General features: G+C 34.7%; 1 protein-coding gene across 9 annotated transcripts in view; it reads right to left on the reverse strand.

The window, feature by feature from the left end:
• The window catches only part of FAF1 (Fas associated factor 1), a 294,589-nt gene that overhangs the window by 178,468 nt on the left and 102,464 nt on the right, over positions 1 to 13,657 (reverse strand). For all 9 annotated transcript variants that reach the window (XM_036447942.2, XM_036447943.2, XM_036447941.2 and 6 more), the window contains one exon: positions 3,785 to 3,890. In XM_036447942.2, coding sequence (XP_036303835.1) covers positions 3,785 to 3,890 — 106 coding nt within the window. The remainder of the gene's footprint in view (positions 1 to 3,784; positions 3,891 to 13,657) is intronic.

Raw genomic sequence — 13,657 nt, forward strand, 5'->3', positions numbered from 1 at the left:
ATGCTATTATACTTAAGAAGTTATAGTCAACTCACAACTAGAAAATTGCCCATTAGTACAATTTGTTAAAAAAAAAACAAAAAACCTACATATTTAATTACTGTTAATAACCTCCAACAATAAAGAATAGTTATAAATATGTTAGCCAAGCAAGTTGAGAAAGTAGCAAGCAGAAAAAAAGACACAAAACTGAACACAAGTTTTGAATTTGCAAAATCAGAATTAGCTTCATGATTTCACAATTAGGTAGCCAAAATTATTTTTAAGAACTGGTATGATTTATGTACTTAGTTATCTTATTGCTAATTCAAATTGTTGGCTAGTAATAGTAGTGAAATGTTTTACTATTCCATGCAAGATATATCTTTATAGTTTGTCAATTTTCCCTTTATTACCATTAAGAGCTAAATCAACATTAATAAAACAGAGAGGAATTCTAGGGTAAAGTGAAACTTGGAAGAAGATATAAATAATTCTAATAACTATTCATCGTACTTCTTGCTGTAACAGACAGGAAATACTTAATGATTCCACACACAAAATACTTATCACTGTTATTCTGGGTCATGTTTGTATTTCTTAAATTTGTATGACATCTATAAAAAAAAAAAAAAGTGGATATTCTGCCCACTAAAAGCTTTGCAGTAGTAAGATGGACAACAAAGAATTCTTTTCCAAGAAAAGTTGGCTTGATTTCAGAGACTTTATATCCTTTTCCACACCTGGGTTTAGGATTTGCAGTAGGCAAATCAATCTACTCCCCTCCCCTTCTTAATTTAACCAATCCCAAGTGCATTTGTAATCACAGATCTTTAACAGTATTATACAGAATTACTAGAGTCTGTACAATTAACTGTTTAAAAAGCTGAATTCTCTATGTAGAATATCCATTAAGATAAAGTAAGCATGTTTAAATTTTCAAGGAAATTCACTATTTTAAAGTGCGACAAATAAGTAATGTAGAAACCAAAAATGTAAGAAGACATTATCACAAAGTTATTATTCTATTATTAGATATTTCCAAACTATTTCACATAATGGAAAAGAGAAAGGATATTTTTATAACTACTTGTAACTCTCCATTCTGACCTTTTTATATTATCTCTGCCTTTTCTTCAAGTAGGAGGATATTGTAAGTGGAAGAATTTGTAAAGAGTTTTAAAAACAACAACCAAAAAACCCCAACACACATTGATATCTAACTAGCTTAAATTAAAATCTAGAACACCCAAAGGACATAAGATATGCAAGAGTCCACAGACCAGAATAAACACTGTACAACTCCGTTTATCACTATTAACTTGCATGAACATATGGTCGGTCACTGAAGAGTTTATTTGAAATTCTAACTGCTTTTAAGATCTATTTTCTAAGTCAATATTTTTAAAAGTGTATTTTGTTTCACTAAAAGTTGAAATCATAGTGCCTTTTCAACTTTATTTCATTTAATAGAAATTTCCCTTTGAGAGAAAAATATTACAAACGCGTTCTTTTAAAACTGCAAGGTTTTCAAAAATTAAAATAACCAAAAAATGATATATTATTTTCTCCTATAACAAGGATATACTATACTACAACACTAGAAAATAAATGTGTCATTTTTTAAATTTCTTACTTTTCTTCATATATTGATCAGAATTCACTCTTGGATCTATTTTAAAACACTGAAAAGAGATCTCTGAAACTGGTAAAAGAAATTAATTTACAATTTAGGATATATGACATCATTAAGCTTCCACATTAACAGCAAAAAATTCTAGCATTTATAAAATAACACTGCAAAAGCTTTTAAAGATTATAGCAAACTGACTTCCAATTATACACAAAAACAAAAACTTAGGTGTTACTGTAGATTGCATGGCTGTACCATAATAGCATCTTGTCCTTCTGAAACTCCACCTCACCAGGTATTCCAAAGTTAAAGGAGGAAGTTTTAGGATTAGACCTAAAGGGTGTGATCCTAGGCCTAAAATGAATAATCCATGTCTTTCTTCTAAATTGTACAGAATAAAGAGCCTATGTGTACATGGTTTACACACAGAAAAGCAACTGATATTAGAAACAACTGGATTTATTTTTTCTTGGCAAGAAGCATTTCAAAGTATTATTTTAAATTTTTTAAAAAGGAGAAAAAGAAAAATGAAATAGACAAAACCAAATTCTTGCCAAGAAATACATAAGAATATCGGTCTTTGCAAAAATATTTCTGGGACATTTTTCATTTAGAAAATGGTATGAAAAAAGATTTACGATTTTCAAGTCCTTGAAGCTTAATATGTATTTGGTAACCTAACTAGAAGGCCATGAAGAACAGTTTCAGCCAACTGTGGCGCATAATGGTACATTTACAGAATTTTAAATATTTCTCTTAATAATTGATGTAGTCATTTTGAATCATTCTGCATAGGATATCAGGTGTGAGCAGATTGCATTAATGCTGCTTAAACATTTCAACTTGTCAGTATGGCCAACTCGATTTCGGAAATATTTGCAGTATTTTCCCATCGAAACAGTAATAAAGGCAAAATAAATATATGCCACTACTTTATAATCACCGAACATTAATGAATATTTTATGTCTTTTTAAATCTCCCTGTTTAATTTAAAAGGGTGAAATTAAGTCTCTTCCCTGCAATATGCCAATTATCTATAAATCAAACAATAATTTGGCCATTATGCTCCTTTTTGTTAATATAAGAAAAGCTAATTTGAAAACACTAAATGGCATTTTTAGATTATCAGTTTAATAGTCCTTTCTGCCCTCTTGTGGGAAAAAGCAGAAATACACTCAAACTACAGAAACTGGAAATGAAAAAAAAAGGTAACATTTTAGCAATAAAAGTTTCATTCTGAAAAACAAATAGAGCAGTTTGTATTTATCCATAATGCATTATATTAGTCTTCAATTTTAAAAAAATTAATCAACAGGATAAAATTTACGCATTATCTTTGCTTTTCTTGATTAAACTGGAGTTATTTTTAAACTAAATTTTCTTAGTTATATTCAATATATGATTAATCCTCTTTGTAAAAGCATTAGTAGACAAAATGACTGATGTCTTTACAACTTACAAGGGGTAATGTGACATAAACATCATTTCAGTGTTTCTGAACCTAAGTCCTGGCATAGCCTTACACACTTTCCCCCCATGGAAATAAATTACTGGCTTTTAGGTAGGTGGGGTCACAGGCAATAAGATACCTCTTCTTTCTTGGGGGAGGTTCTTTTTTGAAACACTGGCCCTGGTTGGCTACATAGAAGAAAAAAAGATCCTGACTATAAATAAGACTTTTCTCAGATATTCTGAGTTAAATGACTGAAAGTTTCCATCAGCATTCCTCAAATGCTGCCCAACATTGACATTGAGCTGCTTATAAAAAGCCTCCTCAAATTCTTTTTGGAAACAGAATACACATTTTAATTAATATATTTCAAATACAATACGTGCATGTTCAAAAATGCATGCTGACAACAATTTCCAAATTAATATTTTGAATAATTACCATAAAACTACAAATATATTACATAATAATGAATATTTTAAGCAGAGTTTTAAGATGACTATTTTAAGAATTATCAAGAGTTCCCATTTACAATACTGTCTTTCTAGGTCAAATCACTTAATATATCTACAGTAATCATGATGCTCCAGTTAATTAAATTTAAGAACCCAATAATGAAACATAAGCGAGTTTCCAACCAGAACAGATAAGCCCTCTTTAACAGGGTCAACATTAGTTATAATGAGCTACCTTTATTCCTTAGCTGTGAGACATAACTCACCTCTTGAATGGTACTGCTTCCTGAGAAGTTCAGGTTATACTCCCGCTGGACTTCTCGGTGGGTGATGATCAGCATGAAGTTTTGATTTAATGACTCCTGCAGGGCACTGAAAGGGTTGAAAGAAAAACAAGAAACTCTGAGATGAACAAGTTCTGGCTTGCTTTACAGCTAGCTGCAAAAAAACCCAGGAGTATCATAACCTCCACACAGGCATGTCCAGACCCAATGTTATCATCTTTTCAGCTCCTAAAAGCAAAAGAGCATGCTGAGAACAACTAAGGGGAGCTAACCTGTTAACTCCTTCTCTACTAAGGTGTTTTTAAACTTCAATTCTACATATTTTGCATCTGTAAGAATTTTCTGCAAATCATGTTATTGTCTGCATATGTATTTTCTCCAAAAGAACCAAATTTATCAATTATATCAAATTCCAAGTATGTTACTAAAATGTATACTCGCTGTTCTGTAAGAAGAGAAATATGAAGCTACTGTTTATATTAATGAATGCTATATAAGAATGGAAATACGGTTTAAGTCCAAATTCAGAAGATAATGAAATCTATAGAACTTTTGTTGCTATGTCAAAATTCCTTCAAATTAATTATGCTTTCATTTAGGACTAAGAAATAGAATTCAGAAACTGGAGAATTCAGGGCAACATTAAACTCTCTGTTAAAGTTGTAAAATATTAGAAATGTGTTAGAACCAGGAGAGTTAATGAATTAGTCATATATGAAAAAGTATAACTCATGTTTTTATTTGTTTATGACAATACTACTCAGAAGCACTATCAGCATTGAAGATATAAATCTACCACCATTATTTATGAATAATCAGTACTGCCAGCCTCAAGTATTATTAAGCCAGGCTTATGGAATCAGGAAAATATTTAGGTGTGCTACATCATTCTGGTCTTCATCACTCCTCCTTTGCCAATCTGTAACTATGTGATAAACATACATGCAACATAGATTAGAATTAGGCAGTAAATCTGAATGTCCTATTGTCTTCTATAGAATTTACAGGTTGATTACAGCCTAAAATTACCTAGGAAATACTAATACATAGCATGAAATACTATTAATCGAAGGAAATAATACCCCGCTAGTTTCTTTATGGAAGAATTTTTGTGATCATCTCCTTAGCACACGACATATAAATACTGATTGAACAATGAGTAAATTTTGAATTTCCAGAAGGCAAGAGTCTTACTCAATTTTGTGTCTCAAACAGCAAGCTTGCCTTCTGAAAAACTACCATCGAAATTAAAATTTTGATTCATTTATTTATAAATATTAAATCAATGCTCTGTATTAATTATTCCAACTGCCAAGAAAAACCAACCCAAATAATACATAGCTCCGATTCACAAAAAACTTCACAATTTTATAAAGATAGACATATACATAAACACCCATAATATAATTAATGTAACTAAAGGCCCGGTGCATGAAATTTGGGCAGGGAAGGGGGGCGAGGGGTGGCTGAGGATGGTTCCCAGCCTAGCCTGTGCCCTCTCACAGTGCAGGAGCCCTGCAATCTATCCATCGCCCCAGAGAGGTAGGCCCTGCCCACCCATCTGGGGCTCCTGGATGGACTGCCCCAAAGAGGTAGGCCCTGCCCACCCATCTGGGGCTCCTGGATGGACTGCCCCAAAGAGGTATGCTAGAGCCATGGGCCCCGCCTCCGCACCACACTTGCAGTGTCAAGCTCCCGCCCAGCCGCAGCCTCCTGGTGATTGCTTGCTGCATCTTGAGGGCGTCACCGCATTATGGCATGATGACCACACAGGCTTTTATTAATAGGATAGCTACAACTGAGAAACTGAAAAAAAGTACCATGAAAACTGAGAAGGAAGGGATAAAACTTTTGTTTTGTTTGGGAAAAAGAGCTGGGTGGCACTTTTTAGATAAAGAAATAAATGGAAGGATATCGCATATTCATTCACTCTGTTAGGATACTTAATACTGCACACAAAATAAGTAGAAGTGACCCAGGTCTAACTCATAATCTGCCCTCCAGGTACAGGAGGAGGGAACCCAGTAAGATCATACTTCTCTCTTCACTGAGTTTAAGAGATGGCAGACAAGCAGACTTACAATTCATATGTTAGTTTGGCTAAGAACTCCCATACCACTTTTCCTAAGATGCTATGGAAATACAAAGAAACCCACAGAATCTGGCATGTAAACTGAGTAAGTTTTGTTTCGTGAGTCCTGTCCCCCACCCCGAACCCCTGTTGCCCAAGGGGTGAAAGAGTGGGAAGGGGAAAGGAGAAGGCTCTAAGAAATTTATCCATTTATTTTTGCCTTTATTTCCCTTGCCTTTGGAATCAAGTCCATAAGATGTTCTCTATGTCAAGGTCCTTAAGTTTAGTTCTGACGCTTTCTTCCTTCTAACTTATTGTTTCATATCTTATATTTAGGCCTTTGATCTATTTTGACTTAATTCCTCAAAAAACTAAAAACAGAGCTACCATATACCTCCAGCAATCCCTCTCCTGGGTATACAGTATACCCAAAAAAATTCAAAAACACGTAATCACAAAGATATATGCACTCCTATTCTATGTTCATTGCAGCATTATTCATGGTGGCCCAAAACATGGAGCCAACCAAGATGTCTTTCAATAGAGGACTGGATAAAGAAGATGTGGTACATAAACACAATGGAATACTACTAAGACATAAGAAAAGATGAAATACTGTCATTTGAGACAACGTGGAATATTATGCCAAGTGAAATGAGTCAGGCAGAAAAAGCTAAGAACAATATGATTTCACTCATATTTGGGATACAAAACTGAAACTGTGGACATAACCAGCAGTGTGGTGGTTGCCAGAGGGAAGGGGAAGGAAGTGAAGAGGACCTAATGTATGGTGACAGAGGACCTAATACATGGGACCACCATGATGGATTTGGGTGGTACAGTGCAATATATAGATCTTGTAAGTTAGAAAGCCACACATGAAACCTATATGATCCTATTAACTAACTAAAGGCCCAATGCACGAAAATCGTTTAAGAGTAGGCCTTCTCCCCCCGGCTGCCAGCACTGGCTTCCCTCACAGCCTGGCTTTGTCCCGAAGGAGGTCCAGTCTAATATTATGCTCTTATTACTATAGATGTCACCCAAATAAATTTAATTTTTAAAAAGAAATTTATTGTGGTGATCTGCATAAGTTTCAGACTTTATTGTTAAAATATTATCTAGGCTGCCAGGACCGGTTTGGCTCAATGGATAGAGCGTCGGCTTGGGGACTGAAGGGTCCCGGGTTCGATTCCGGTCAAGGGCATGTACCTTGGTTGCGGGCATATCCTCAGTGGGGGGTGTGCAAGAGGCAGCTGATCGATGACTCTCTCTCATCGATGTTTCTGACACTCTATCTCTCTCCCTTCCTCTCTGTATAAAAAAATCAATAAAATATATTTTTTAAAAATATATTATCTAGGCAAACTGATTCTAGCAGCTGCTTAGCATAATGAGTTGAGTCCTCAGTTGCTGTATCTAGGAGCAATTTTATCCTTAACAATATCTTCTAATGGTTGGTTAGAGTAGTTTGCCCTAACCTACCCCATGCTCTTTTACCTTCAAATTGCAGTCATTCATGCCACTTCCACTTTGACTCTTAAAATAGCTCTGAAGATGACTGCCAACCAAAGTAGGTAGGTGAGAAATAATACGATATGGGTTTGGTTTTTAGTGCCATGTTTTCTCTTCAATTAGAGAGAAAAGAAAAAATATGTAAGCAAACATAGAAACTTTTTAAAAGAAGTCTGAATTTTAATTCAATGGAGTAAATGTTTTGATAGAACATCTAGTCGCACTGGTTTTTAATTTTTCATTCTCTATCATGATTTTCCTTTCAGTTTGAATATTTGCATTTACCAACAAGGAGATGGTTCTGTTTTTACAAAAACATTCAAACTTACTAATTGTTCTACTCTCAAATTAGACTAAAATTAATGCTTAATATGTGAATATTTTTAGTAATTATTAGGCAAAGTGCTAGATATTTTCATATATACCTTCTCATAATTTTGCTAGCCAGTTCCTTAATTTTAAAAATGGGGAGGGGGAGAAAGAGGGAGGTAGGTAGGATATAAGAGAGATAATTATAAAAAAAGATAAAGATAGAGATTAGATATCCATGCCCTTAAATTTTTCAATATTATAACCAAACATTAATATCTACGCCACCAACACAATTCTAAAAATAGCTTCAATAGAACATCCCTTCTCTGTTTCCCTTTCTGTTCACAAGTCTTGGACATCTAGTGTTCTTTCATTAGCAGAATGTCCACTTCTGCTTGGGGAGATCTCAAGATTTACCAGAAACATTAACTGTCAAGATTTACCAGAAATAGAGAAGACATCTATAAAATATCTGTCTTCCAATACATACCAAATTCATTTTAATTTACTGGCTTAATACATTTTATATTCCCTTTCAGTTTTTTTTTTTAATAAGAGGAAAATAATGTTATGACAAATTTTAACACAAAAGCCACAATAAATGAAACTACATTTTTATACAGGCAAATATAAAAAGCCATACATTTTTAGCCTTCATAAGTCCAGTAATGATAAAAGCAACAATACTAAGAAAATAAATGTAAAAGTCTATTGAGTTTATTTCACACTGAGAGAGTACTTTAGTGACGTGGCTATTGTAGTTAATAGACAAGCTCAGGACTTCAAGGTTAACTTAAAGCTGCATTACAGTAGTGAAACAACCATTTGATAATCATGTAGCATATACCTGACATTTTTTCTGGCTAAGAAGAAAAATGGCTTCCCTACTGCCAGTGAGAAGCAAGCCCATTTCATAGGGTAGAACAATAGTAAATCTTGCATCAAGAATAATAACAGTAATTTAAGGATTTCCTCTCCAGCAATTCCTTGAATCCAGATCCTCTTAAAATATTCAGTGGGTAGAAGATTTGACCAGGCTAAACCATAGCCTTCCTATTAAAACTGTAACAGTTCTAGGGAAAGCACTCGGTATAAAATACAAATGTAAACAACTAGCCTATGAAAACAACAAATTCAGTCTTGGGCTTCAGTGCTGTTATGGACTGAATATTTGTGCCCCACCTCAAATTCATGCTAAAAATGCAATCCCCAATTAGGGTTAGGGCCTTTGGAAGGTGCTTAAGTATAGATAGATGGAATCATGAGGGTGGGGCCCACCATGATGGATTAGTGTCCTTATAAGAGAAAAGACTAGAGCTTGTTCTCACTGTCTGCCAAGTGGGAACACAGCCATCTGCAAATCAGGAAGAGGGCCCTCTCACTAGGGAGCAAATCTGTGGGCACCTTGGTTTTGTACTTCCCAGTCTCCAGAATTGTGAAGAATAAATGTCTGTTGTTAAGCCACCCAGTCAATGGTATTTTGTTATAACAGCCTGAATTGACTAATATAAGGTTTCTAAGGCTTCTGTATTCACAACACTCAAGTAAACAACTGCCATCAGTTCAGGACAGGTTTTGAAATGGCTGTCTGTCTGCAAACATCTGTATATACACATGCAAATTAAAACTCCCCTCATTAAGGAGGGAGGGTATGGGAGGGAGTGGGGGGCAAAAAAAAAATAAAAATAAAAAAATAAAACTCCCCTCATTAAAACCCTTGGTAGAAAATAATATGCTTCTGTTAAAACTCACATAAATGGGGGGTGGTTGAGAATTGTACATTTATTGCATGTAAGTTACATCTCCATAAAAAATTATAAACCAAAAAAAAGGAAACAATCATGTAACTACCATTTTGCAATTAAATGAATCCCATATTTGAACTTTAAAAAGACAATACACTTTTAATTAATGTATTTGAAAACCATGAATTTGTTGCCATTGCAATTTAATAAGATCATATATCCACTGATATAATATAGGTTATTGTCAATGAAACTAAACTTTTCAAATCAATGCTGTATATGTAAAGATGAGTGAAATATTAAATCAATATAAAAACCCAAAATCTCCTGTTTCATTCCTGTTGTGTGTATATTATATTATTTTTCTTACACTGGATATTTTAAACAAAAATATCAATGTAACATAAGATGCTAATTTCCAATAGATTTTATTTTTTAAATGACTTAATATTGAAGCAAAACAAATTAAGTTCTTTCAAATTACTGTGACTTTTTATTATAAAAATGTAAATAAACTTTGAATATGCTATTGAATTTTTCACTAATACTTTACATTTATATCATTCCAAAAGGTGTGCTCTCTTTTGTTTCATTGGGACTATTTTATGATCTGTAATGATCCTTTCAGACACATCAAGATTTTACATTAAAAAGCATGACGCACAGCAATTTAAATTTCCATTCTAAACTTGGAGTCATGTCAACAAAAGACCAAATTTACTATAATTATGGATTATTTACACTAAAACAAAATAAGAAATCAATATGTAAATGTAATGTTTGTTGTAGCTAATGCAGCCCGCAATGACAGATTAGGTTCAAATAGCAATTAGTTTGAAAATCTGGCACATATGTAAATGAGCTCAGGACTTGATGTTTACATTTGACTGTATTTCATTCAGGATTTTTAAATCATCTCAGGAACAGTATAGAAAATGTTAATCTTTCCACTATAAATACAACTTGAGCCTTCATCATAACTGAATCTAGGTTTTGCTACTGTCCAGCTATACTAACATATAATACTAATAATTCTGAAATGAAGATTACATCATTCTTAATTAACACTTTGCTACAGTTGTTAACATCCTTCCTCCAAGACACCATGTTATCATCACAAGTTCTGTAACAATCTTAAAAATCACGTTTAACGAAGTAACTTTTAATTGCTTTCTTTGCTTGAAATTAAATATGTCCAGATAAACAAACATTAGGTTTCACATAATTCTTAACATTTTCATGATAATTTCAAAGTTCAAGTGTCCTTATGTCTATAATTACTGTTTATCAATACAGTGATATATTGGATTAAGCAAAATGTATTAACCGAAGTATTTAAGATTAATCAAAATGTAGTAATTAGTGGTGAAAGTGACATATTGTAAATCATCAAGTAGTTTATAGCAAAACTGTCAAATCATAATTCTATCCATCCAGGCATAATACGAAGAAAGCCCAAAAAATTACATTTATAGATACATTGATTTTTGTTCATGAATTACTGAAAAAGTTTCTGAGTGCCCATTAAATCAACCATAGAGAATACCTGCAGTTCTTTTTCAAAGTGTGAGGTTAACAAGCTAATCTCAGTAGTCACTGACCTACCAATAGGCAGTAAACTATATAAATGGATTTGGTACATCAATCCAATTAGATGTGTTGTGATCTCCATTAATGCTTTAATTGGGGACAAGTTTCTTCTTTCATCCAGAATATATAACTTTAGGGAAAGTAAAATGATCCACTTTTCAGTAGCCACTGAGACACTTACCAACCTAATACTCTTAAATTTCACTTTTATAAAATTTAATAAAACTCACTAGAATTAAATTTAAGATGAACAGTATGCAAGCAAGAATGCACTTGGAACATTGGTTATATCAATTTATCCTTGAAAAATATGTAATAGTCAAATCAATAAAATACAACATAAATTTATAAATAAATCAATTTATTCTTAAGTTACTTTAAGAATAATATATCTAATTGTTATCAAATATTGTACTGATTACAACATAAAGCATTTTCATAGATAACTATCCTTTGTGGGGGGAGAAAGTTGTTTTGCAGAGCATTTGGGGGAAAGATTAGTTGATCCATTTAGAACATTTATTTGCATACTAGAGACCCAGTGCACGAAATTCGTGCACAGGAGGGAAGGTCCCCTCAGCTGAGCCTGCACCCTCTCCAATCCGGGACCCCTTGGGGGATGTCCGACTGCAGTCAGACATCTCTCTCACAATCTGGGACTACTGGCTCCTAACTGCTCACCTGCCTGCCTGCCTGATTGCCCATAATTGCCCTCCAGCCCCCGCCAGCCTGATCACCCCTAACTACCTCTGCCTGCCAACTTGATTACCCCTAACTGCCCTCCCCTGTCAGCCTGGTCACCCCTCATTGCCACCCCCCCTGGTCGCCCCACATAGCCTGCTGTTCAGTTATTACTGTGAGGGCATCATGACCAATTTATATATTATCCTTTTATTAGTAGAGATACTTAGTTTTCAAAAAACTGTCATTTAAAAGCTACTTAAGTTCTCTCTGTCACACTGCTAAAATCTCACAAATATCCTATATAATTAAAGCCTAATATGCTAAGTGTCTGGTCATCCATTCAACCAATCAAAGTGTAATATGCTAATGATATGCTAAGGCCACTCAACTGCTCACTATGACATGCACTGACCACCAGGGAGGCAGACCTCTAAGAGGTAAGTTAGCTTGCTGCTCGGGTTCGGCCCATCAGGACTGAGTGAGACAGGCCAGACATGCCCTGGAGCCCTCCTGAGGTCCCTCCCTGACTGGCCAACCTCCCACATCCCTCCCCAACCCTGACTGTGAACCAATGGAGTCCCTCAGCCTGGCCTGCACCCTCTCACAATCCATCCCTTTGAGAGATGTTAGAGAGCCAGTTTCGGCCCAATCCTCCAGGCTTAGTGCACAAATTCATGCACCAGGTCTCCAGTTAATCAATAAATAGCCACCATGAAGAAGACACAGTGATAGAACAACCATTTCAAGTGACATTTCAGCAGGTTACTTGTAGGTTAAAATCTATTGCATTTTTCTAGTTCAAAAATAAAAATTCGCAGCCAAAGAAGTCCCCCACCGGAATTTGTTCATCTCTTTCTGAATAAGCTATAATACCTCATCCATTCATTTAAAGGATTTATTGAGAATCTAATATAAGCCACTAGGCACTGCTCATAGTTTAGTTTACACATGAAATAGGTTGAAATGAAACATTATGTTGAGGACCATTATTGTTTCTGACATTTTGAGCAATATTCAAATGCACTATAACGAGTTGTTTGGAGCTAAGAAACATATAAGAGCAAAGTTCTGACTCACCTATTAACTAACTTTGTGATCTGGGAAAGAGAAACTACTGAGCACCTATCTGTACCAGCTCCAATCCTCACATGTGCTATTTTATTTAACCATACTGCTCTTCTCCAAAACCCCTGTGAGGTAGAAATTATTATCCTGACCATTCTGGATAAAGAAACTAAGGCCTAATAGACTGTTAGGAACCATTCCTCAGTTCTTCCACTCATAAAATGCGACTAGAGTAAATGACTGCTTTATCTCCTTCCAAAGAAGGTATCCTACAGCTTTCCTCTCATTCTAACTCAGAGGTGTCGTGGACATGACTCTTCTTGCATTAAGGGAGTACACCAAACACAGAAATAGCAGGATACAGACAAAAGAGAGAATAGTATCACAAGGATTGACATTTGTGCAGAGATTGTGAAGTGTTGGGGAAGCAGAAGTAGGATGAAAGCTATCTGAAAGCATCCTTAGTTCTAACAACTGAATCCCACAACAGTTCTATGATACTTCTCAGTTATCCTTCTTCATTGGGATCATAGAGGCATATGAGCACTTAGAATGTCCTCAGGATAGAGTGGGAGAGATGAAAAAGAGGGGAGAGAAAGGTACATAAGTTTGTATGAGTATTAATATACGTACCATCCACAGGGTGGCACTTCTTAGCTAGAACCAAACCTATGAGTACAGATGGATACTTAGTACCAAAGCAGCTGGATGGTTACAAAAAGCTGAGACAGAGGAGGAATACTTAAGTATTTCCTTTATTTTGCCATGCTTAATAAGTGTAGTGAAGTGCCTATCAACTGTAGAGAGTTAGAAGGGACCTCAAGGATCATGAAAAGAACGTTTTGTTTTATTTTCTTCAAGCTTCTGCCTCTG

Source organism: Pipistrellus kuhlii, unplaced genomic scaffold (assembly GCF_014108245.1).
Source record: "Pipistrellus kuhlii isolate mPipKuh1 unplaced genomic scaffold, mPipKuh1.p scaffold_m20_p_2, whole genome shotgun sequence".
Classification (NCBI taxonomy): Eukaryota; Metazoa; Chordata; class Mammalia; order Chiroptera; family Vespertilionidae; genus Pipistrellus; species Pipistrellus kuhlii.